The sequence below is a fragment of the Gopherus evgoodei genome, chromosome 12, assembly GCF_007399415.2.
Source record: "Gopherus evgoodei ecotype Sinaloan lineage chromosome 12, rGopEvg1_v1.p, whole genome shotgun sequence".
NCBI classification, from domain to species: Eukaryota; Metazoa; Chordata; order Testudines; family Testudinidae; genus Gopherus; species Gopherus evgoodei.
This window is the reverse complement of record NC_044333.1, coordinates 41176767-41202356: the sequence shown is the minus strand read 5'-3', so window position 1 is coordinate 41202356 and position 25590 is coordinate 41176767. Positions and strand designations below refer to the sequence as shown.

Here is a 25590-nt window from a genome sequence, read left to right as displayed (position 1 = left end):
CGATGTTTAAGAAGGATGAATTCAAACTGGAACAGGTTCAGAGATGGGCTACTAGGATGATCCGAGGAATGGAAAACCTGTCTTATGAAAGGAGACTCAAAGAGCTTGGCTTGTTCAGCCTAACCAAAAGAAGGTTGAGGGGGGATATGCTTGCTCTTTATAAATATATCAGAGGGATTAATATTTGGGAGGGAGAGGAATTATTTAAGCTTAGTACCAATGTAGATACAAGAACAAATGGGTATAAACTGGACACTAGGAAGTTTAGACTTGAAATTAGACGAAGGTTTCTAACCATTAGAGGAGTGACATTCTGGAACAGCCTTCCAAGGGGAATAGCAGGGGCAAAAGACATATCTGGCTTTAAGACTAAGCTTGATAAGATTATGGAAGGGATGGTATGATGGGATAGCTTAATTTTGGCAATTGATCTTTGATTATCAGCAGGTAAGTATGCCCAGTGGTCTGTGACGGGATGTTAGATGGGATGGGATCTGAGTTACTGCAGAGAATTCTTTCCTGAGTGCTGGCTGGTGAGTCTTGCCCACATGCTCAGGGTTTAGCTGATGGCCATATTTGGGGTCGGGAAGGAATTTTCCTCCGGGGCAGATTGGCAGAGGCCCTGGAGGTTTTTCGTCTTCCTCTGCAGCGTGGGGCATGGGTCACTTGCTGGTGGATTCTCTGCAGCTTGAGGTCTTCAAACCACAATTTGAAGACTTCAATAACTCAGACATAGGTTAGGAGTTTGTATAGAAGTGGATGGGTAGGATTCTGTGGCCTGCTTTGTGCAGGAGGTCAGACTAGATGATCATATTGGTCCCTTCTGACCCTAAAGTCTATGAGTCTATTAGTGTCCTGCTGAGAGGTACTGGTTACTCCTTGGATCATTAACCTCCGTGAGCCTGGGTGTGAACACACCTGCCATTAACATAAATGTCTGCATAAATTAATCACAAGGCAAAAGGGGGCTGTGAACCTGCCCAAGAGTTCTTGGGCTAAGAGTCAGAGGGGTTTTGCTGAGTACTGTTTTGTGTTTCTGAGGCATGGGGAAGGCAGAACACAGAAAAATTTACAGCTTGTCTACACCACGCAGCTTTCAGCGACAACACAGCCTTGTCACTAAAAGTCAGCATGTGTAAATGCTCGTTGTTGGTACTTTGTCAGCACTTTTGCCAGCAAAATACTTCCAGCCCCGCAAGTGCGGTTAGCTTTGTTGGCAGAAGATCACACTGCTCCTTACATCAGCAAAACTTCTGTCTTTCACGGGGGTGGGGCAAGGGTGTTTTAAGTACCTGTGAAAGACAAAGGGCTTGGCTACACTGGAGAGTTGCAGCGCTGGTGGTGGGTCTGCAACTTACTCACTGTCCACACTTGCAAGGCACATACAGCGCTGCATCTCCCTGGCTGCAGCGCTGGCTGTACTCCTGCTCTGCCTGGGGTATAACGACTGCAGCACTGGTGATGCAGCGCTGCTTCACCAGCGTGGCCACCAAAAGCGCTGTAACTGGCCTCCAGAGGCAAATGTGGCCACACTGCAGCGCTGGTAGCTGTCAGTGTGGCCACACTGCAGCGCTTTCCCTACACAGCTGTAACTCCCAGCACTGTACAGCTGCAAGTGTAGCCATGCTCAAAAGTTTTGTGACAACTTCGCAGTGTAGACATACTCTGAGAAGAGAGAAACTGGGAGAGACAAAGGCAGACAGACAGCTAGAAGGAGCAGTTGAAAGCAGGGTGTCTGGGCCTGTAGGAAACCTGGGAGACATTTTAAAGTCAGGGGTGCAGACATGATGATAAACATTTATGTCATAGTAGGCAGGATGGGACCCCGTTGCACAGGGCCAGATAAAGAGACAATCCCTGTCTCAGAGGGGTTATGGGGGCACCACATTGTTGCTTATCTGGGTTAGCAAGAAACTACCAACATGGAACTCACCAAGCAAGAGCTTGGTACCTGTGCATTGCATGTAAAGAGTTTGGTAAAAAAAACTTGGGTACCTCTTCCATGACGCAGAAAGATACAGAAGAAGAAAGAGACTCTCTTGCTCTCCGATAAATGGTGAGAAACAGCCCTCCCCAATCCATTGGGTGAAAATAAATATCAGGAGTTGTTGCCTTTTCCCTACTTGGGTATGCCTACACAGCACTCTGGAGCCAGTCTCCCAACCCAGGACAAGTGCTAGTGCTCTAAAAACAGCTGTATAAATAGTGCTTTAAATTGGCGGCTCAGGCTGGAACTTGGGCTCTGAAGCCCACCCTGCAGGCTTCAGAGCCTGAGCCCCGATGTCAAAGCACTATTTACACAGCTATTTTTAATGAACTAGTGTGAACCCCCCTAGCCTGAGTCTATCAATCCATGCTGGGAGGCTTGTGCCAAAATGCTGCATGGTCATACCCTTGCTGGACAACATCCATCCTCACCAGACAAAGAGGCAGCCTTTCAAACTGCACTTTGTGATGGGAGAAAAATTGGAGGCTGTAAGTTAAAGCGAAAGCCTAAGAAAAGTTTGCATCAAACAGAAATGTGGATTGAAGTAATTCTATATCACCCATTGGAAGAGCAGCAACTACTAGAGTTGGGTGGAGAAAAACATTCTCGTATTCTCTCTGACTCAGGTTACCTCCATGGCACAATGCTGATGGGAGCCTTACTAGACTGGGGAATTCAGAAGCAGAGTGGAGTCCTTGAGGCTGCTCCCATACAGGTCATTCACCAGCACAATCTCTTAGACAACTGCTCTATTGGTTACTAACTTTTAATTAAAAACAAACAGAACTGTCAACAGTACAGGTCCTTTACTATCTCTGTCTTCCTCCAGCATTAAAAAGGCGATGATAACACTAAAAGTACAGGAACCCAGCAGAACTGAGACAGAGTGAGTTATGAGGGACTGTAGGAATAAACACTTTTTCAGAACAGTATGTATCAGTGATTTATCAACAGGGCCGGCTCTAGCAATTTCGTCGCCCCAAGCACAGCGGCACGCCGTGGGGGGCGCTCTGCCGCTCACCGGTCCCGCGGCTCCGGTGGATCTCCCGCAGGCATGCCTGCGGATGCTCCACCGGAGCCGCGGGACCAGCAGACCCTCCGCAGGTACGCCTGCGGGAGGTCTACCAGAGCCACCTGTAGCCCTCCCGGCAACCAGCAGAGCACCCCCTGCGGCATGCCACCCCAAGCACGTGCTTGGCACACTGGGGCCTGGAGCCAGCCCTGTTTATCAATTTGTCCCATTCAGTCCACCTTTCCTCAAACAGCTGTTGGTAATCCGATACAGAACATCATTCCATTTCTGTATTTGTATTCTAGTCAGCCACATCCCTGTGGCTGGTATTTGTTCCTGCAGCCATAGCGACAAAGTAGATTTATTTCCTTTTCCCCAACTTAACCTTAATATGGTCAATATTGCCCTACAGTTAAATAAGAAAGTGCATATGGTTTTAATTTAAAAATCATGCGCATCAACCTAGATATCTGCAATACCCTTAAATAGCTTTCTGTTGGGGATGAATTTAGTTCTTCTGAGGGCACAGCTCTTTTCAAACAGTGCTAGCCTCAGAGCTCTGAGAACACAACAGGTTGGTCAAAACTGTGCAGAACTCCCCTTGTGGCATTTTGTCTTTCCCCCACCCCACATCTCACCACCCTGAAGTGCAGAAGCCTGCTCCTCTGGGTAGCTTCCCTGGATCTCTCCACCTCAGGCATTCACCCACCCCTTCATTTCAGATCTCAGTGGAGAACTCTTCTTTCCTACACCTCCCTCACTTGCTCCTCTCTCTGCTACAATATGTCTCTGTGATTTATTTCATTCCCTAAGCACCCCACAGCCCAGCTCCATTAACAAAGCGCACTGCTCGGAAAGCCAGGTTTGGCAGGTCAGGCCCAGAGGTGGACACAGCAAGGGGGTGTGATTTATTTGGGGTAAAGCACCCTTTGCACATCCAGCCCCACAGACAAGCAGCTAGGCCTCGCTACAGGCCTTTGTCCCAAACCCCCCAAACAAGCCTGTGGGGTGCAGGGGACAGGACAGGAGGCCTGTGGAGCAGAAGTGAAAGGGGCCCCGCCCAAGAGAGTCAGAAGAGCCTTCGTGAGAAGTGGGTGCAGGAAAACGGGGGGCCTCCCCCATGGTGGTGAATGAGGACCGGGCGGAGGGGGCCTGCTCAGGGCAATGGGGGGACAGGGACCCACACAGGCAATGGGGGGCAGGGAGGGGCTGCTCAGGGCAATGGGGAGGCAGGGGCCCACACGGGCAATGGGGGGCAGGGAGGGGCTGCTCAGGGCAATGGGGTGAGGGGGGCCCACACAGGCAATGGGGGGGCAGGGGCCCACACGGGCAAGGGGGGCAGGGAGGGGCTGCTCAGGGCAATTGGGGAGGTGGGGACCCAGAGAGGCACTGGGGAGGGGAGGTGCTGCTCAGGGCAGTGGGGAGGCGGGGGCCCACACGGGCAATGGGGGGCGGGGAGGGGCTGCTCAGGGCAATGGGGAGGCGGGGACCCAGAGAGGCCCTGGGGGGCGGGGAGGGGCTGCTCAGGGCAATGGGGGCCCACACGGGCACTGGGGGGAGACAGGGGCACTGGGGGGCGGGGAGGGGCTGCTCAGGGCAATGGGGAGGCGGGGGCTCACACAGGCAATGGGGGGCGGGGAGGGGCTGCTCAGGGCAATTGGGGAGGTGGGGACCCAGAGAGGCACTGGGGGGCGGGGAGGGGCTGCTCAGGGCAATGGGGAGGTGGGGGCCCACATGGGCAATGGGGGGCGGGGAGGGGCTGCTCAGGGCAATGGGGAGGTGGGGACCCAGAGAGGCACTGGGGGGCGGGGAGGGGCTGCTCAGGGCAATGGGGAGATGGGGGCCCACACGGGCACTGGGGGGGGACAGGGGCACTGGGGGGCGGGGAGGGGCTGCTCAGGGCAATGGGGGCCCACACGGGCACTGGGGGGGGACAGGGGCACTAGGGGGCGGGGAGGGGCTGCTCAGGGCAATGGGGAGGTGGGGGCCCACACGGGCACTGGGGGGGGGACAGGGGCACTAGGGGGCGGGGAGGGGCTGCTCAGGGCAATGGGGGGACAGGGGCCCACACGGGCACTGGGGGGCGGGGAGGGGCTGCTCAGGGCAATGGGGTGAGGGGGGCCCACACAGGCAATGGGGGGACAGGGGCCCACACGGGCACTGGGGGGCGGGGAGGGGCTGCTCAGGGCAATCGGGAGGCGGGGACCCAGAGAGGCACTGGGGGGCGGGGAGGGGCTGCTCAGGGCAGTGGGGAGGCGGGGGCCCACACGGGCACTGGGGGGGGACAGGGGCACTGGGGGGCGGGGAGGGGCTGCTCAGGGCAATGGGGGGACGGGTGACTCCTGCGGGGGAATGGTGGGGGGACCCCAACATGCGAGCCCCACTGTCCCCGCGCGCTGAAGGGAGCGGCCCCTCTCACCGGTGCCTCCTCCGGGGCTCCCCAGCAGCAGCGCCAGCGCCTCCACCGCCCGCTCCAGCTTCAAACTCTCGGCCATAGCGCTCAGCGTCCACTGCGCATGCGCACAATAACGCATCAAGACGCCATCTTGGGAGGGTCAGACCAGCGCTGCTCCGTAGGGGGAGGAGCGGACTGGCCCTACCGCCATCTTGGGAGTGTCAGACTAACGCAGCCCCATGGGGCTGTCTTCCCTCCATTTTGGGAGGGTCAGACCATGGGCAGTTGGCTTGTAGTGTAATAGCGGGGTAGTCGTGTAGCAGGGTTCAGGCGTGGCTCTTCCCGCCCGGCTGGGGTTGGAACAGGGCCAGGGGGTGAGCACCCACCAGCCCCAGCCGAAGTTGGCAGCTCTGCTGGGAGCTCCATGCAGGGGGGCTGTATAGTTCCCTCGGAGGTGCCTGCCTTGGTGGCCACCCACCCAATTAGTGGAGCTGTGCAGGTGCGGCTCCACTAATTAGGTGCCTGGACCCTGGAGAAGACACAGTTGTAAGGTGAGGGGGTGGCCTTGGGGGGAATAAGGGGTATGTGGGAGGGGGCATTGGGGTGAGAAGAGGGAGTGGGGGGAATTCGGGATGAGCAGGGCTGCAGCAGCCAGAGAAAGAGGTGACTTTCCCCAGCTCCAGGGCTGTGTTGGGCAGGGAGACCCCACCCCTCCTTCCCAGCCCCAGCTCGGGGGCTGCCCCAGTGCGGGAGTAGGGTGACCAGACAGCAAATGTGAAAAATCGGGACACGTGGGAGGGGGGCAATAGAAGCCTATATAAAAAAGACCCAAAAACGGGGACTGTCCCTATAAAAATCAGGACATTTGGTCACCCTATCGGGGAGAGAGACCCCCCTCCTTCCCAGCCCCAGCTCGGGGGCTGCTGTAGCAGGGAGAGAGAGCACATCCAACGCATTAGAAAGGTAAGACTACTGATATTAAAATATGAATTGTGTGCTTTTATTTGTAGAACCAAAAAAATTGAATTAATTTTTAATATAGGGCTTTTATCCAAAGCGCTTTACAATAGTTAGCGCACAGTACAAACAACATTTGGAAAGATCATTAATGGTCTGCTGAGACCTTCAGCAATTTTCAAGTGGTCTGTGGAAAAAAAAGTTTGAGAACCACTGTTCCAGAGGATAAGCACAATGAGCTAAGGGCAGCGAAACCCGTGCAGAGACTTTTAGCCTTAACATTAAAAGAGAAGTCTTTTTTAAAAACAAATTTATTAAAATATTGTAAAAACATCAGATTAACACAAAGCTGTTGCTGTTCTGTGAGCTTCCTTTGGGTCCCACCATTCCCCATCACAGAAAGGTACAAAGTATTAAGGCAGCCAAATAAACAGTTTAGAAACCAAATAAAAAATTTTTGTTTTGTTTTTTTAAAAGCTCCATTGCACAGTAATTACACTGCATACATTAGAGATTAGACAATGCACTGAAGGAAATAGTCACAATGGAAATATATAAGTTGGCCTATAGCTATTAAATCAAATAAGACATCCTGCTAAATACTATGTGGAAAGAACATGGCATGGTATTGGCTGGCAATTTTATAGATCCTCTCCCCCCCTATTCAAAAATATGAATGAACAACTTTATACAAAAATACAGCATCAAACCGGCTGACAGTCAGGCTTTAGACGTTGCATTTATTTATACAGAGCCCCAAGTGTACTAGGCACTAGTCCTGTGACACTTCCTCAGTCACACCTCCAGTTGGCAGAGGACAGACGACAGCCCTCTGCTGCACTGGGGAGAGGAGGGACTCCACAGTGCTATAATTAAGAGTTGGTTTATAACCCAGATTTTTTGGAAGGGTAAGGAGTGCGTGACAAAGTATAGGGGGCGAGGAAGACTGAACTCTATTTAGAGAAAGAGAAAGTCACTACTGCAGTGCACAAAGACAAACTATCACTACTTTCGGAGCATATGAACGCACGGACAGGGACGAGCTGGATTAATTAAAACCAGCATACAAAGGTATTTGGGCACTTGCCAGTAGAGCTCCCGAAGTGAGTCCTGGGGTTCCTCTCCAGGAAAGGGTGTGAATCTGCTGTCCGTTTCCTGAGGATTTCCTGGGGGCTCGCCCCCATATCTCCTGTGACTGATTGCTTAGTAAGAGGCTACCCTCATCTTTGGTCTTTGGATTGGCACAGTGCTAAACGTATCAAAGTGCAGCTCTTGTTTAAGGGTAACTATAATAATAAAAAATAAACGGCATCTGAAAATTCAATAAAAAATATCTCTGGCAAAATCCCCTGCAATTTGGTTGTGTTTCAGACTGGCCCAGCGGTAGCGGGTCGCCACAGTTACTGAGAAAGGCTACTTCACACTTGCTCTTCAGAATCTACTTTGTAGAACACACCCACTCCAGGGGCACACGCAGCACCGAGGCACACAGTGGGTGGCGTGAAAAGGTGAACAAATCCCACATGCTGGTGGAGGGGACTTTCCCACTAGGCTTCCTGTATTTGGAATGAGGTATTCTGAGAGCACCAGGGAAATGGTTAACTTTTAATGACACCACTGGAAGACAGGAGCCCCCAGAAGTTAGCAGGCCCCTGTCCTGGGAGGCCTGCAGCAAGAGATGCAGGACAGGAGAAGACATTGCTGCACAGCACCAGACTGGTGTGTGTGTGTTCTCCAGGCACCCCTTGCCCAGTGTGCTGCAAAGCAGCAAGACTAGGCCATTTAGCAGGTGCATGTGAGTGCTCACCCTCGCGGGCACAGGGAACTCAAAGGGCCTGGCTGTCTGGGGGAAGTAACAGCAGCCAGGAGCTCCCCAGCCGCACGAGAGGAAACAGAACTGGGCTGTGGCTTCTGCTTCTAGAGAGCAGCCCAGGTCTGCCCTCTCCTAGAAACCGTCAGTCTGTGGAGGCTGTCGATCCCAGCGTGCGTTGCTCTGCCTTGAGCACAATGGGACCTACAGCCCCTACAGTGAAGTTGTCAAAGTGCAGTGTGTTCTGGGGAGAAGCCTCGCACTCCGGGCAGGCTGCCACCAAGGCCCTTGGTTGACCGAAATCTGGATGCCCCCGAAACAGAATCCTCCCCCAATCCCCATTAACCTGGAAAGCACTGGCTATCCACGGCTGAACAACGGGGGCTGAAGAAACTGAGCCAGGACTGCGAGGAGGACAGATTTATGTAGTGCTATTGTCTGCTAAGGAAAGGGAATTTCAGCCATCCAGCCCACTCGGGAAGAGCAGCGACCTTGCTGGTCTGTGTCGAATGGGCCGCAGCACATTTCTCACACATGACGCCTGGCTGCAGCCCGAACACACAGGTGGCACCTACTCCTCATCCTCGCCCCCGCCGTACATGTCCGCCAGCTTCCTGAAGCGGCCGCCCCAGTCGTTCAGGTAGTCGTAGTCCTGGTCCTGGTCCGAGGCGGAGGAGTTGAGGGAGCTGAGCGAGGCCGCCTCGGAGCCGCTGCCCTCGTAGTCAAACACCAGAAGGGAGTCGTACGGCGGGGCAGTGGGGTCAGTGTCGGCCGCCTTCAGGTTCTGGGGGTGGGGAAGAGTGTTAAATTGTGAGCTAGAGCAACAGCTTCGCCCTGCCAAGAGGTGCCACTCGGGGGATGCCCTCAGGAGAATCTCAGACAGACTTTAAATGGAAGGGCAGTACAGTTCTGCTGTCCCAGAATCGTCCCTTCCTGCACACACTGTACCTGCATCACAGTTAGCAGCCCCTGCACCGGCACCCTGCAACCACGGGAGCTGGCATCTCGTGCTAGACACTCGGCTTCTCATTGGAAGAAACTTAAACCTCGAGCTCTCATGACCACAAAGGAACCCTTCATAACAGGAGCTAACTGTGAAGAGGTAAAGGGGGAACAACCCAGAGCCCTCTCTGCACTGGGGGTATTCACAGCAGTGCACACCCCAGTGTAGATGCGCTCAAGGGTGGCTCCAGGCCCCAATATGCCAAGCGTGTGCTTGGGGCGGCAAGCCACTGGGGGCGCTCTGCCGGTCACAGCGAGGGCGGCAGGCAGGCTGCCTTCAGCGGCTTGCCTGCAGAGAGTCCACTGGTCCCGCGGCTGCGGTGGACCCTCCCCCAGGCAAGCCACCAAAGGCAGCCTGCATGCTATGATTGGGGTGGCAAAATGCCTAGAGTCGCTACTGGATGCGCTGCACGCGGGTACAGCTTATCCCAGTTTACAACAGGGCTAAGGGCCACACTGCAGCAGGTACCAGGTCACGCTGGGGCAGCACATGTAAATTGGGGGGTTGCTTTGCTGCAGCTCCACTGGTACCCATCTCTTTGGGACAGACAGGCAGGCGTCTGCAAGCAGCCTGAAATAATAGCCAGGAAAGCAGTGCTCTGCCCCATTCCCGGGGCGCCAGAACGGTGATTTACAGATCGCCATGTAACTATTTCACAGCTGTTAGAAGCAGATGAGGAACGATGGGCCACACTACCATGATGATCTGGGCAGTCTTCTGGGAATGGCACCTGAGTCCCTCCACGGGGTGTGTGCAGGGGCAATCCAGCAAGGCAGCCAAGCTCCCCAAGGACGCTCAGCAGAAGTTCCATCCCCTCCTCCCTTTGTCCCTGTGGGCTTGGCCCTCCAGGCCCCGTCCTGACCAGGTGTTTAGATGTGTCTGGCACACCCTGGTATTGCGAGGGGATCCCAGAGCTGTCACCAAGAGAATTAAAATGCTGAGTTCCAAGCATTGTAATGGATGGCAGTTAGACTCTTCTGGCCTTCGCTACTTGGGGGGAGGCGGGGGTGCTGTGCATCACGCTCTGAAGGAGGCTAGGCCTGAGCTACAGGAAAGAATTCCCTAGCCAGGGCCTGACACCGAGAATGCCCTGGCCCCAGTGAGTTTCATGCTCTGGATCTTTGATTTTAGTGTCCCCACTGGGCACAGAGATGAAGCCTTAGGAATTATGGTGCAGGGTCTCAGGAAGGGTTTTTGTACAGCCCAGCCTGCAGCAATGGATTCTGCTGCACAGCCCGAGCCAACAGGAAGTCTTGCTAAGAGAGAGAGCTCTGAGTAACCGACTCCTCTGCCTGCCCCACTCACCTCATCGATGAAGTTGCCGATCTCATCAGGGTTGGTGGGGCGTGGCCGGTATTGCGGGGCTGGCATGAGAGTCGGGACGACATCGTTGCGGGTGACCTCAGGCCGAGCATCCAGGCCGCGGTGCAGCTGGCTCAGGTCGTAGTCCTGCGGAGGAGGAGGAGGAAGAGGTGGGATGTCAGGAAACAAGCAGGAGAAAGCCAGACTGTTCTGTGAGACGCAGACAAAGCAAGGTTGTAAAGGGGGCGGGGGGGGCCTCAGGCAGGGCCCAACAGCAGGAACTCCCCCACCACTACACAGTCACCCCACAGCAGCACCTCCCTCGAGATGTGTCCCGCTCTCAGCCCTGCACAGGGGCATAGCAGAGATCCGCTGTGTACCAAGGCCTGCAGGGAAGCATTAGCTCAAGGACAACACTGGACCGTGGTGGGGAGGGCCAGGGGGTAGGAGCACTGAAGGCAGGGTGGGTTTTCATGTCTCCTCCACCTCCTTTTCTGTAAGTGGCTCATGTCAGTGTTTGAAGCACAAGCAAATCCAACGTTACCGGCCACGAGAAGCCGAGGGCAGCGTCCTCAGGGCCACGCTGGGGAACCGAACCCAGAGATGCAGCGCAGCTCCGCAAGCTCCACCTCCCCGTGCCAAGCGAGTCACACTCAGGCTGTCCAAACGGCCTGGCCCACGGCGGAGGGGCTGACATGGGGAGTGTCCGAGATCTGAGGGGGCAGCTGGCGACCAAGGCCCTGGGAGATGGCGGCATCTGCATGTGTGGAGCGATGTGGGAGACCGGCAGAGCCACTCATCACAGCGAGCGGCTGGATCGAGAGGATCCTGGTTTCAGAGCTTGGCAATGCCACTGACCCTCTGTGTGACCTTGGCCAGGCCACGTGAGCCTGGCTGTGAGACTGGGAAAGGCACCAAGAGAGCCCACCCTGCCTGCGTCTGGAGCAGGTCCCTGCGATGCTCTCTGGCTGGAGACATTCCCAGCCGCACGCAGGGGAGAGCGGGGCCTTCCTAAAGCAATGGCTTCAGTGCTCCACCCACCTGGTCTTCCTCCCCACCGCCCTCCTCGTCGTAGTGATAGACGTTGTCCCGGGTGTCGTCCTCGGGGAGCAGCAAGGGCTCCTTCACCACCTTCCTCCGCCGCACGAAGAGCAGAAGCAGCAGCAGCAGGACTAGAAAGGGAGTGAAAGCATTGCCTTTATCTGGCTGTAGCGCCAGGAGGGGCCAGCAGCCTGCACCACCAGGCCAGGCACTAGAGCAGCGGGAGCAGTCCCCAACTGCACTGCTCCAGCCAGGGAGCTCTCAGACAATGGCGCATGCTGTGCTGGGGAGTCGTTTCGGCAGCAAGGGCAGTTGCCATTAGTCTGAGGTTAAGGCCTTTTGCGACAGTAACTCGCTTGGCAGGGGCGCGAGGCTCTTTGTTTCTCCCCGAAGTGAGGGGGCTCTGCCCGCGGTACTCACTCAGCAAGGCAAGGATTCCACCCAGAATCCCCAGGATGGCCGGGATCCCCAGGCCGCCAGCGATGGCTGCTCTCTTCTCACAGTTCCTGGCTTCTCCGTCACAGTCGCACACACTGGCTTTGACAGTCGTCACCTGGGCTTTACCCTGGTTGTCCACCAGTTGCAGGATGATGCTGTATTCTCCTGGCTCCAGGTATTTGGTAAGCTTTAAGGCCAGGCTGTCTCCTGGGGGAGAGCAGGATTCAGGGCTTGAGTCAGAAACACGCTCCAGGGACAGTGACGGGATCCCGGAGGTGGGCAGTCTCAGCACCGAGCACACCACATCAGCACTGTTGCAGGACCCCAGTGCGGTGGGAGGCCAAAGCCGCCAGCCCCTCCAGCTCTGTGGCCAGACACACTGCAGAGCAGCCTCCCCACTGGGAGGTCCTGGCTGTCTGCAAAGCCCAGCTCCCACAGGGAGGTTTATGGAGCTTGGGGTTCGTAGAGGTGGGGGGAAGCTAGCAACTCTTACAGCTGGCAGTGTGAATGGCGTTGGGGGCATTAGAGGGGTTAAGCTGCCACTGGCTACAACCAGCAGGCCCAGTGGGAATGGGGAAGCATGAGCCCCCTTCACCCTTCAAACATTTGGGGTCCTTCACAGAGGGGCTCTATCCTCAGCTACCTGCTGTGGGTTCAGGAGACCAGTAGGGTTGGCTGGCACCTGAAGAGTGGCCCAGCAGACACATGCCTGCTCCAGAGCGCGCTCATTCTCCTTCTGAGGAGCGGCAGCTGGGCAGGTTAGTGAGAACGCACCAGGCCCCAGAGGGGACTGGGGTCCCTGCCCCTTGCTCTGCTGGGGGGAGCACAAGCAGTACCTGGAAAGGCCTTATGGCTCCACTGGCCTTTTCACAAGTCAAACAAAGCAACAAAGAACCAGCGGATGGGCCCAGTTCTACCCCACAGCCCCTGGGCCACCAGCCCAAGTGGGAACGCCAGCGCAGGGTAGCTCCCCCCCGCAACGGACTGCTCTGGAAGCCTGGGGCGGGGGCATAGCCCACTTCGCAGCAGGACAAGCCGAGAGGGGTGCACAGCGGCCCAGCCCCTTACTCTGGGCATTCATAGTTGCTGTCCAGTTGGAGCTGGAGCCGTGTAGCAGGTCCACCTTGAAGGGGCCGGTGTTCGGGGGAAGGTCCGGGTCCACAATATTTAACAACTGAACCGCTGGGTTCTGATTGCAGATGTAAAATTCCCGCGGATCTGGCACTGGCCCGTTGTCATTCACATCCTCGAGGGTCAGCAGCAAGGTCCCCGTGCCCGTGGCCAACGGCTTCCCTAAGGGAGAGTGACACAACAGCTCAGTGCACTGGACCCCAGAATCCCACACGCGTCTCTGCTGCCGCCCAGCCTCTTCCCACAGCTGAGCAGGAGCACTGCATGGGCAGCTGGGGGAGAGCCTTGTGATCAGATGGGCCGGGGCCAGGGGGAGCTGGGCTGATGGCCTTAAACCAGGAATGGACAAACTTTTTGGGTATGGAAATTGTATGGCGGGCCATGAATGCTCACGAAATTGGGGCTGGGGTGCGGGAGGGGGTGAGGGCTCCGGCTGGGGGTGTGGGCTCTGGGGTGGGGCTGGAGATGAGGCGTTTGGGGTGCAGGAGGTTGCTGCAGGCTGGGATCGAGGGGTTCGGAAGGCAGGAGGGGGATCAGAGCTGGAGAAGGGGGATGGGGCGCAGGAGGAGGTCAGGGGTGCAGGCTCTGAGTGGCGCTTAACCTCAAGCAGCTCCCGGAAGCAGCAGCCTGTCCCCCCTTGGCTGTGGGACCTGCAGAGCTGGTGCTTGTGGCAGGGGCAGCATGCGGAGCCCCCGGCTGCCCCTATGCATAGGAGCTGGAGGGGGGATATGCCGCTGCTTCTGGAAGCCGCAGAATGGGGCAAGCCCCTGACCCCACTCTCCAGCAGGAGCTCGAGGGCCAGATTAAAAGGTCTGATGGGCTGGATGTGGCCCCTGAGCTGTAGTTTGCTCACCCCTGCCTTAAACGGTGCCATGCTTTCATGAGCGTTCCCACAGTTTTAATTTAGTCCATCTCTGTCTCTAAGCAAAATGCAGACCACATGGGGCCATTCCATGTTCTGTGGCATTAGCCCTGGTATCCTGGCCACCTCCCAGCTTGGGTAGTTACGTTTTGCCCCAGCAGTGTCCATTGGGCACTATTTTTCCTGTTCCTGTCCCAGAATATTATACAGTGCAGTGCAGCCAGGGGCTCGTATGCCACTTTCCCCACCGCGGGGGTAGCAGCTATTTGCTTTCTACTCCATGGAGCAGCACAAGACTTGGGGGAGGAAAGCCGCTGCGTAAGCACAAGGCGAGGTTTTCACTCTTTTCCCTAGCCAGGGGCATCTGTAGCCAAACACAGCGTGAAGGCAGCACGGCTGCCAGAGAGTCACGAGCAATCCCTGCCTTACAACCCATCACACAGGCAGTTTGCTCAGCCAGAGAACAGGGGCCCGAAACAAGAGGAAGCCACGTGTCTTTACCTGAATCGACAGCTAGGACTATGGCCTTGTAGATGTTGTTGACTACGAAGCTTGACTCCCTGTCCAGAGGGAGTTTTGCAGTGATGATGCCATTTTCGGCGTCAATAGCCAGCCACCCTCCCGGGTCACTCCCCATGCTGTACCTGGAGAGGAGGGCAAGCAGGGATGAGGAGAAAGGTCCAGCATGTGGTGTGGGGGATGAGCAGGTGGGCAATGCTCTTATGGAAGCATGAAATGAATTTCCCAGTGAGAATTTAAGGCTGAAATCTAGCAAACTAGGTTTGCAACTATAAACAACCAGCCCCTTTCATGCTTCCATCCCCTGCAGGAGAGGACTGGTCACCACCCTGCCGAGGGCTCGCAGGTGCTTGCTAGGGTTCACTCTTTCTCACAGACTGCTGGCAGGAATGCAGCTTGTCTCGTTTCAGACCAGAAGGGCTGGTTCCTTGCCCTCCAGCCAGTGAAAGAGGAAGAGAGTTTCCAAGAGCACACAGCGTAAAGCCACTGAAGGGAAGAGCTCAGGACAGAGGCGTGGATGAGTAGAGTCGGCCGTGCCTACACTACACTTTTAAGTCAACATTCAGGCAGCGCAGTCGTTAAAGCGCTGTTTCACATCACACTTGCTCCTTCTGTCAGTGGCAGAAGCACTTATGTGGGGCACTGACACCTGGAGCCCTGCTGCCCTGGGCCTGACAGCTGGGAGCCCTGCTGCCAAGGCAGGGATCCGGCTCTGAGCCCCACGCAGAGCTGACAGCCAACGACACGGTGTCTACACGGACGCTGCTATGACGAACTGGGAATGTTCTTAATGTTTTCTCAGAATACTGTGCAGGTGCCTCAGTGTCCCCTAGGCAGTTCTTAAAGTATCTAGGTGGTGGAATAAGGGTGTGTGATTACTGCAGAGGAAGGGGCCGGTGCACCTAAATGCCTGGCACTCTGTCTCCTAGCAACTGATGGCCTGGACCCCTCCTCTGCAAAGGTGCCAGCTGAAGGTGTTGGAGACAAAGAGGTGACCTCCTGGCCCGGGAAAGGGGCTGAGGAGAGAGGAGGGGCTGGAGGGGGTTGTTAGTCTGGAGCTGGCTGGGGATGAGGAGTGAAGTGCAGACGTGGGTGTCTGGCTCACTGTCCCCCAGAATCGACCCAGCCGAGGGGTCCGGTTCGCTGTATCTGCAAGCTCTGTTTTAGACCCTGTTCCTGTCATCGAATAAATCTCTGTTTTACTAGCTGGCTGAGAGTCACGTCTGACTGCAAAGTGGGGGGGCAGGACCCGGTGGCTTCCCCAGGACCCCGCTGGGGCGGGCTCACTGTGGGAAGTGCACAGAGGGGCAGAGGATGCTGAATGCTCCAAGGAGAGACCCAGGAGGTGAAGACGTGTGAGCTTCTTGCCCTGAACAAGTCTGCTCCAAGGGAGAGGAGGCTCCCCAAAGTCCTGCCTGGCTTGGTGGGGAGCAGTTCCAGAGCATCGCCCGGTGACTCCGTGACAGCTACATCGACGAAGCACTACACCTCTCACGGAGGTGGAGTTATTAAGTTGGCGTAGTGGATGACTTATATCGGTGGGAGCTACATTTTAGTGTAGACACTCACACAGTTAGATGTAAGCTGCCTTAACGTCAACCTAACTCGTAGCGCAGACCAGGCCTTTGTGTCTCCAGGCAGCAGCTTGATTGGCCTGGAGCTGCCGGTGGCTTGGCTGCGCTGCACATGTAGCTGCGCCCTGATCTGCTTGGTTAGCTGGACAAACAGCCAGCTCGGTATATTTCCAGTTACTCAGTTTTCAAGCATGAAGGTAGATCGTGCAAAGTTGGGTCTGAGTTTTGGCAGGGCAATCGTACCACTGATCTGCCCAGAGAATTTGCCTTTATTTCAAGAGAGCAGATTTGAGATGATTTCCGATGCAGGAAGGAGGAGTTTGCCAACAATTAGAACCTCCTTGGTGCCTGGCTTTCCCCGGGGCCCATGGGACACAGAAAGGCCGTGCACAGGCCACACTGTGTTTGCCGTGCAGCATTTCTGGACTGATCTGGGTGGCCTGAGCAGCTGATGCACAAATCAAGTGGCTGCTGTGAGCTCAGTCCCTGGGGCCTATCAAGGCTTATCTGCAGCATTCCTGCCCTTACGTGATTTTCTGCATCTGGCTCTTATCTGGGTCCCGGGCCGTGTAGGAGGTGACTTCCTGTCCCACAGGCAAGTCCTCTGAGACCACTGCACTTTTGATAGGTGGATCAAAGACTGGGGCTTCGTTCACATCCTCAACGTTTACAGTGACGGTGGCTGTGGAAGTCGGGAGAGGCACCGAGAAGGCAATGTCGTTTGTTGCAGCAACAAGGAGGATGAACTGCCTTTGCACCTCAAAATCCAGGCCCTGGAAAGAATGCAAAGGAAGGAGTCAGCTTTCCAGGAGAGACACAATATAAACCCTGCTAACGCCAGGGAGAATTCCCGGTGAGGAGCAGCGCTCTGAACGGCTAGGAGGCTATTCTTCCTGCCCTTGGAGAAAGGACACACACTAATCTGGTGCAGATGAACATCAGCAGGCTCGTTTCGGGAAGGTCCCTTGAGAACGCTATGCCCTTCCCCGGGTACCTTCTGTCCAAGACCCCCCGAGTGCTCCACACGCACTTGCCCCCGAGCCTCCCAGGAGGGAGAACCCTCCCCACCACACTGACAGGGATAAGGAAGCTCTGAATTCTGTGGCAGGATTGTTCAACTCCCATCCCCTGGTCTAATCCCTCGACCGTGCTCCCACACTGTTCTTTGGTGCCATTCCACAGTCCACTGAGCTCTGCTCCTGATGGCAGGACCACAGCCCCTAACCAGATCCGGAGTGGGGAGGGAGAAATTTGGGAACCTAAAGCCCCGAGTCCATCCTGCCAGACGGACATGCCCCACCCCACCCCAAGCAGTGCTGGGAAGAGATTCCGAAGAGTAAGTCTCAGTAGAGCTGGTCCTGGGGTGGCTGAGGGTAAGCCCCTGTGATCCCAGACAGAGCCGTACCTTCCCGGGGAAGGATTTGCACACAGCAGGGCTCTGGGGACCCGAACTGGGAGCTCCCCAGGGCACCCTCTGCTGGGGATCGTGCTCCTGCAGAGTAAGAGCAGGGGGCTGAGCCGGGCTGGTTTACATTCCTGGGGTGAACATGAGTGCGTGCAGGAGGGAGAAGCAGTGCAGCCCAGGACCCCGGGAGACGTCCCCACCAGCCTGTAGCATTTTCGAAGTCAGTCACATCAAGGTGGGGTGCGGGAGCTGAGGCAGCGCTGGGTGGGCATGACTCACCTGGGCAGTTTTCAGGAGCCCGTCGTTGTTGTTGGGGTCAGTGGTTATGGTGAAAAAGCCCTCTTCGTTCCCTCTCACGATCTCATACCTCGCCTGCCAGGCTGGAGAACCCCGCTTGTCCCTGTCCGTCACATGCAGCCTGTCAACCAGCACTCCCACTTCGTTCTCGGGCACCGTGGCTTGGTACTGCAATAGAAGGGACAGGCTGGATGCAGGGTGCCACTCTGACTGGCTGGTTACTGCACAGCCGCCGGAGCACTTCTCGCAGCCCTAGAATCCCATCGATTTTTAAAACAATAAAGCCTTAGTGTCTGGCTTCTGCAGCGGGGCTGGAACCCTCCACACAGGGGCAGAGTGCAACTGCATCAGCTGCTGGGCTCCAAAGGGAACCCCAGCTGGACCTCCTGGGCCAGAATCACGGGCCTTGCTGTCACAAGTGGCACCTATTTCCAGGAAGCACCGTTGCACCCAGAGCTGCTACACTCTCCTCAAGGTGGCCCGCACATTGGAGGCGGGGACGGAAAGTGTTGCACTGAGCATTCCAGCGACAGATGTCATCTCTTGCTGCAGTGGCTATTCCATAACTACACACCCAGGGCCAGGATCCACAGCTAGGGGAAATCAGCAATTTCCACTGGCTTCAACAGGGCTATGCCGAGCTAGGATCTGGCTCTCAGCACTCATGTACGAACACTCACAGCAAGCAGGTCCCCAGCTCCCCTAGTGGCTGGCGGTACTTCGTTGAGGTTGATGTTATGTTTGTCTTTCACTAATGTTCCTAAAGGGAGCAAGTTCAGGCAACTTCCAGATAGAGGCAAATTTTTTTGGCACAGAAGAATTTGATTCTCTAACCCCATGGAGTAATTCTGCCCCTTTGATTCTTCACCAAGTCTGGGCTTAGTAACTGGACAGTTTTGTCAGGCATCTAATTAACTCTTTGCACAGATGTAGCTAATGAAATCCTCTGTGTTGGGAGTGGAGCTCCCGACCCGGGTAGTGCAAACAGAGATCGAAGCAGGCGAGAGATTACATTACCGTGAGTGGATCAAACACTGGAGCATTATCATTGGTGTCTGTGACTTCAATCATTGCTGTGGCTGAGGTAGTAAAGCCTTGGCCTTGTACGTCAGCAGCCTGGACAATCAGCGTGTAGTTGGGGGTCATCTGCAAGCCACAAAAGTCACTTTTGGGTTAGCACCCAGAGGAGATGTCAGGCTGCTGCAATACTAGCTAGGAACAGCTTTGGCAGGCCCTGCCTCTCTTCCTCTCGGGGGAACTTTTTATGATTAGTTTCATCGCTGTCAGAGCAGCCAGCCGGTGAAACAGGAGGTGAGAGCTCCTGAACTCAGCTATCAAGCAGCACCACTCTTCTGGCTGCGGGTGCTCTCTCTGAGGAGTTTCATCCACTGAAATCCAGCTCTAACAGATAAGGGAACCTGCTTCACAATTCAGCAGGCAAGCGGTCATTGTCCCCGCTACTAAAAATCAGTATTTCACATTGGTAGCCAAGAGCATTTTAAGCATTCACTTTGCTTATCTCCAGTGAAGACCTTGGGGGTTTCTGCACGTCTGTCTGGGCATGGACAATTAATCAATGACGTCAGTTTCACTTTGTATTTGTTAGAAAGTGGGTTTCCCTTGATCAGTAGAGTTCCCAGTGCAACCTCTCCTGTTGGGCTCAGGCTCAGCAGCAACGTATTTCTACACAACCCAACGTGGGGCTGAGATTTGAAGTTAGGTGAATTAACCGAACACGGCCAAACGATTGGGCCTCCCACGGGGGGGGGGTGTCAATTTCTAGCGCTGCAGAGATGCCCGTTAAACCCCCCACTGCCTCCCTGCCAAGCACAATTCACTCAGCCCGAGGGCTGGCCGGGCAGGGGAGATCTAACATGGCACAAGCACCCAGGAGAAACAGAGACAGTGGAAGTTTGTCAAAGACATCCTGCAGCGTGACACGGATTGTGCCCGCCACTCCGAATGCGTCTCGGTGTGGAGCTCGCCCTTCAGAACCTATGGCTGTCCATCCTCTCTGTGCATACGTAACACATGGACGAGCCTCCAACCCAACGCTGTGGCACTCACCTCTCTATCCAGCCCAGTTGCAATCACACTGATGACGCCAGTCTCTGAGTTGATGGTGAACATCTCTCCATGGGGTTGTTCAGGTATCTGCTGCAGGATGGAGTAAGCAATGACCCCATTGTAGCTGTTTACACTGTCGTCTGCATCTGTGGCTGTCACTTGCATCACGGAGGTACCTGGGCACGAGTTATGAGTAACACCATTTTTATAATTCTAGGACAAAATGAGATTGGAGACGATTCTCCAGAACGTACTACCAAGAACAATCCCCCCTTGGCCCGCCAAGGGGGATGGGGGAAGGTGACTAGATCAACCACCAGGCATTTCCCATCCCTAACGTCTACCAATTCCTCTCTGCAGTCACCAAGGAAGGGGAATAAGACTGCAAGCGCCTCGGGGCAGCGCAGGCTGAGCCGTCGGCCCAGAGCCATCGATCTCACTGGGGCGATACAAAGACTAGAGCCCTGGGAGCGTCTCACAGGTACACGGACAGCACCATTGGGAGCTACATTTACTGTTACTAAATTAGCTCCCCTGTTCTCTTCCAGTTCTCGTACCGACCCCATCAGCAGTATCTGCGCTGAGCACCTGCTCCCTGCCAGCCCCAGAGCCTTCTGGGAAGGTAACTGGTCCCCTCCGCGGGGTCTGTAGCGAGGCGGGTGGTCAGCCCCAGGATGCCGACTCTCCTGCAGGATCGGGGGAAGGAACTGCTGGGTTAGAAGGGGAGGGAGATCCTGCTTCAAACCCAGCCAGCCGCACGAGCAGCACGCTCTGGACAAGGTGCATCTGCTCAGTGGGCAGATTTTAGCCCCTTTGGGTTATTCTGGGATTTTAGTTCTTCAAAGCAAAATTAACCCAACGCTCAAACAGCCCCTGTCTCTCTCGCTCTCTCTCTCTCTCCTTGGACAAAACCCTCCAAAGCCACATCTCATGACCGGTGTGTCTCATCCCCCCAGCAGAGGCTCTCCTCACATACCTGGCTTGGCTCCTTCTTCTATGGAGCCTGTGAAGACGCTCTGGGTGAACTGGGGTTTGTTGTCATTCTGGTCGCTCACGGTGATGATGATCTCCATGGGGTCCTCCACAGGCACCCCATTTGCAGACACGGCGTGGGAATAAAGCTGTAAAGCCAGCACAGTGGGTAAGGCACCATCAAGCCACCCTGCGAGTCCTGCAGTTGCCTGGCCATGCACAGCCAGCAGCGCCTGCCAAACCCAGCCATGGCTCCAAAAGTAGTGGCCATGCTTGGCTTGTGCGTGGCATTCCACACGTCCCTGCAGAACAAGCCTGAGCCTGGCTGGCTTAACCAGAGGGGACTTGCCTTCGATTCCCCACCTGCAGCTGCTGGCTGACCATCCCCACGAGGGTCCTGAGTCCACATGCAGGCCACACAGAACACACCCAGCATGGGGGATGTGCCCAGCTCAGCCTATGCCCAGGGTCTGGACAGCCTTCCAAGGGACCACCAGCTCCCCTCCACACTCGGAGGATAATCACTGGCTGGCCCATGCACAGTGAGGTCCTGTTACCCAGGGAGGGGCCAGTCTTGGCTGTCCCGACCCGTGTGGGTTTATGGTTTCCCTGCCCTGCTGGGCCAAACCCCAACATCAGTAATGGACATGGAGCCACCCGCTAGCCCCGCTCTGCCTAGCAGAGACCCATGGGCCCGTGACGAGACATCCACCCAAGCTTTCCGAAATGAGAGGCACACGCTGAGCGCGTCTCCAAGCAGCAGGGGCCCTGCTGAGGCAGCAAGATGGTGCTGGGCTATCAGTGTGCTCTAGGCCCGATTCTCACCAGTGCTGGGGCCCCTCAGCTATCGCTGCAGCTCTCAGCACCTTGGGGAAAGAACCAGGCCTCAGGGCCAAGTGCTGACGTGACCTGGGCCGGGCACAGAGCAGAAGGCGGTGCCCAGCTGGGGTCAGCACCTCTTCTCTGGCCTTACTCTGCCGGGACCTTGGGGAAGAGGCCATGAGGGTGAGAAGAGGGCAGCTGCCCTCTGTACCATGCAATACAAGAAATGGAATGAAACCCAGTTCACTGGAGCCTCCGGCTCCTTCCCAGCCACCTCCAAGTTCCAGGGGCCATCAGCCCCTGAGGACATGCCCCTGCTCCATCCACGGCACCCAGGGACTCACCGTGTAGTGGCTGATGTCCTCTCTGTCCAGCGGCTGTGTCACCTTCAGCTGCCCCGTCTCCCTTTCGATGATGAAGACGCCCACAGGGGGGGTGTCTGCGCCCTGTCCTGTGATGCTGTAGAAAACCTTGGTCTCTTTGTCCTTGTTGGATTTTATCTGGTGCCGGGGAACAGGAGGGTCATCCGGGGGATTCTGAGCATCGGGCCCGCCCCAACCTGTGCTCCCCTCCCCATCTGTCCAGAACCCCTCCAGTCCCCGAGAAGCTGCCCCCCATATTCAGGCTCCTGCTCAGCATCCCCTGCCCCCATTTACCCCATTAGAGGATACGGCAGAGGAGCACAGGCCTGGAAGGCGGGTTTGGTGCCACACAAGCCCAGTAGCAGAGAAAGGGTTTGGGTCAGTTCTGTTTGTGAACGCTGACAGAGGAGCCGTCCAGGCACAGATGGAGCCTTCCCCCCAGCACCACGCTGCATGCCGCCCTGTGGCAGCAAGCTAGTGTACGAGACCCTGGCAATGAAACGGCTCCTCGGCTCAGCTAGATGCGCTGAGTGGAACCAGAGTGTCAGACCCCAAGAGCTCTTCCAAACAAAAATGCCACCCACCCATCTCTCCATGCTCCCTCTCTGCCTTCTCCCAGCTATCTCCCACTGCTGGCTCTCCAAAGAGCCCCCTTCCTTACACCCCAACAGTGACACACTCGCCACACCGCACCTGGCTGGGACGCCGTGCCAAAGGCCTCCCATACCTGAACTAGTTGCTTGGGGAAGGGCCCCCTCTCATTCTCAGGGCAGTTGATTGGAGGGATGACCCAGTCTCTCTTCTGCCTCTTCCGGCTGGGGCGGGACTCTGGGAAGATGAGTATGTCTGCCTGAGCATTGGCAGGGGAGTCCTGCAGGGAGAGAGAGACGGTTCACAGCGAGGTCCCTTCATTAGACACAAGGTGGCTGGAGGTTTTAACAATCTGTCCAAGATCCAGCCACACCGTTACACAGACAAATCCAGACTCTGGTTCTCCACCTTCTGCGAAGGGCTTGAGGAGCCATGAGCTGCGAGCTCTTGCTAATTCACCACTGGGCTGGGCTCGGCTGGAATTGCATGGAACTTCTGCCTATCCCTTTTATAGCTGGGCATGGCACTTTGTCACAAGGGACGTAACAGGCCCCAGACCAGATACAGAGCAGCAGCTGCCAGCTCTTTCGACTGCCGCTGCACATTGAGTTGATGTTTTCAGAGAACTATCCACAGTGACTCCAGGATCTCTGTCTTGAGTGGTAACAGCCAATTTAGACCCCATCATTTTATATGTACAGTTGGGATTATGTATCAGAGGGGTAGCCGTGTTAGTCTGGATCTGTAAAAGCAGCAAAGAGTCCTGTGGCACCTTATAGACTAACAGACGTTTTGGAGCGTGAGCTTTCGTGGGTGAATACCCACTTCGTCAGATGCATGTAGTGGAAATTTCCAAGGGCAGGTATATATAAGCAGGCAAGCTAGAGATAACGAGGTTAGTTCAATCAGGGAGGATGAAGCCCTGTTCTAGCAGTTGAAGTGTGAAAACCAAGGGAGGAGAAACTGGTTTTGTAGTTGGCAAGCCATTCACAGTCTTTGTTTAATCCTGAGCTGATGGTGTCAAATTTGCGGATGAACTGAAGCTCAGCAGTTTCTCTTTCAAGTCTGGTCCTGAAGTTTTTTTGCTTCAGGATGGCCACCTTAAGGTCTGCTATAGTGTGGCCAGGGAGGTTGAAGTGTTCTCCTACAGGTTTTTGTATATTGCCATTCCTAATATCTGATTTGTGTCCATTTATTCTTTTCCGTAGAGACTGTCCAGTTTGGCCAATGTACATAGCAGAGGGGCATTGCTGGCATATGATGGCGTATATTACATTGGTGGACGTGCAGGTGAATGAAACGGTGATGGTGTGGCTGATCTGGTTAGGTCCTGTGATGGTGTCACTGGTGTAGATATGTGGGCAGAGTTGGCATCGAGGTTTGTTGCATGGATGGGTTCCTGAGCTAGAGTTACTATGGTGCGGTGTGCAGTTACTGGTGAGAATATGTTTCAGGTTGGCAGGTTGTCCGTGGGCGAGGACTGGCCTGCCACCCAAGGCCTGTGAAAGTGTGGGATCATCGTCCAGGATGTGTTGTAGATCCCTGATGATGCGTTGGAGGGGTTTTAGCTGGGGACTTATGTGATGGCCAGTGGAGTCCTGTTGGTTTTTTTCTTGGGTTTGTCTTGCAGTAGGAGGCTTCTGGGTACACGTCTGGCTCTGTTGATCTGTTTCCTTATTTCCTCGTGCGGGTATTATAGTTTTGAGAATGCTTGGTGGAGATTTTGTAGGTGTTGGTCTCTGTCTGAGGGGTTAGAGCAGATGCGGTTGTACCTCAGTGCTTGGCTGTAGACAATGGATCGTGTGATGTGCCCGGGATGGAAGCTGGAGGCATGAAGGTAGGCATAGCGGTCGGTAGGTTTTCAGTACAGGGTGGTGTTAATGTGACCATCACTTATTTGCAACCCATCCTGGACAATGATCCCACACTTTCACAGGCCTTGGGTGGCAGGCCAGTCCTCGCCCACGGACAACCTGACAACCTGAAACATATTCTCACCAGTAACTGCACACTGCACCATAGGAACTCTAGCTCAGGAACCAATCCATGCAACAAACCTCGATGCCAACTCTGCCCACATATCTACACCAGCGACACCATCACAGGACCTAACCAGATCAGCCACACCATCACCGTTTCATTCACCTGCACGTCCACCAATGTAATATACACCATCATATGCCAGCAATGCCCCTCTGCTATGTACATTGGCCAAACTGGACAGTCTCTACGGAAAAGAATAAATGGACACAAATCAGATATTAGGAATGGCAATATACAAAAACCTGTAGGAGAACACTTCAACCTCCCTGGCCACACTATAGCAGACCTTAAGGTGGCCATCCTGAAGCAAAAAAACTTCAGGACCAGACTTGAAAGAGAAACTGCTGAGCTTCAGTTCATCCGCAAATTTGACACCATCAGCTCAGGATTAAACAAAGACTGTGAATGGCTTGCCAACTACAAAACCAGTTTCTCCTCCCTTGGTTTTCACACTTCAACTGCTAGAACAGGGCTTCATCCTCCCTGATTGAACTAACCTCGTTATCTCTAGCTTGCCTGCTTATATATACCTGCCCCTGGAAATTTCCACTACATGCATCTGATGAAGTGGGTATTCATCCACGAAAGCTCACGCTCCAAAACGTCTGTTAGTCTATAATGTGCCACAGGACTCTTTGCTACTTTTAGTTGGGATTATGTTTTCTAATGTGCATTACTTTGCATTTATCAGCATTCCGGGTGTGGACATACCAGGGATTTATGCAGTGGCATTAGGATGTTCTCTGGCTCATTATCTAGCCCTTTCCTAGTGGTTCCCACCACCCTGTTCGCTTGCTTGGCAGCCGCTGCACACCGAGCAGATGTGTGCAGACAACCAGCCACAGTGCCAGTCTGAAAGCCCAGCTGCAGAGCACGGGAGCCAGAGCTGGAAGAGAGCCAAGCTCCTAACTTAGCGCCAGTCCTGCCAGGTGCCGAGTGTCCTTAGCTCCTGCTTATGTGCAGCCCCAGGTGCTTGCAATTTACAGCCTCCCTTTCACCC

General features: G+C 55.2%; 2 protein-coding genes across 7 annotated transcripts in view; both read right to left on the bottom strand.

The window, feature by feature from the left end:
• The window catches only part of TANGO6 (transport and golgi organization 6 homolog), a 92598-nt gene extending 87078 nt beyond the window's left edge, over positions 1-5520 (bottom strand). For all 6 annotated transcript variants that reach the window (XM_030581294.1, XM_030581297.1, XM_030581298.1 and 3 more), the window contains exon 1: positions 5419-5520. In XM_030581294.1, coding sequence (XP_030437154.1) covers positions 5419-5494 — 76 coding nt within the window. In that variant the 5' untranslated portion in view covers positions 5495-5520. The remainder of the gene's footprint in view (positions 1-5418) is intronic.
• A 977-nt stretch (positions 5521-6497) lies between these two features.
• LOC115660513 (B-cadherin-like) overlaps positions 6498-25590 on the bottom strand; it is a 45065-nt gene continuing 25972 nt past the window's right edge. The window contains exons 4-16 of the mRNA XM_030581986.1: positions 22684-22827; positions 21939-22094; positions 20777-20921; positions 19801-19976; positions 18751-18879; positions 17716-17901; positions 16560-16804; positions 14440-14582; positions 13014-13238; positions 11928-12152; positions 11508-11638; positions 10470-10613; positions 6498-8945 (exon numbers count right to left, since the gene is read on the bottom strand). Of these exons, the coding sequence (XP_030437846.1) occupies positions 8733-8945; positions 10470-10613; positions 11508-11638; positions 11928-12152; positions 13014-13238; positions 14440-14582; positions 16560-16804; positions 17716-17901; positions 18751-18879; positions 19801-19976; positions 20777-20921; positions 21939-22094; positions 22684-22827 (2262 nt within the window). The 3' untranslated portion in view covers positions 6498-8732. The remainder of the gene's footprint in view (positions 8946-10469; positions 10614-11507; positions 11639-11927; positions 12153-13013; positions 13239-14439; positions 14583-16559; positions 16805-17715; positions 17902-18750; positions 18880-19800; positions 19977-20776; positions 20922-21938; positions 22095-22683; positions 22828-25590) is intronic.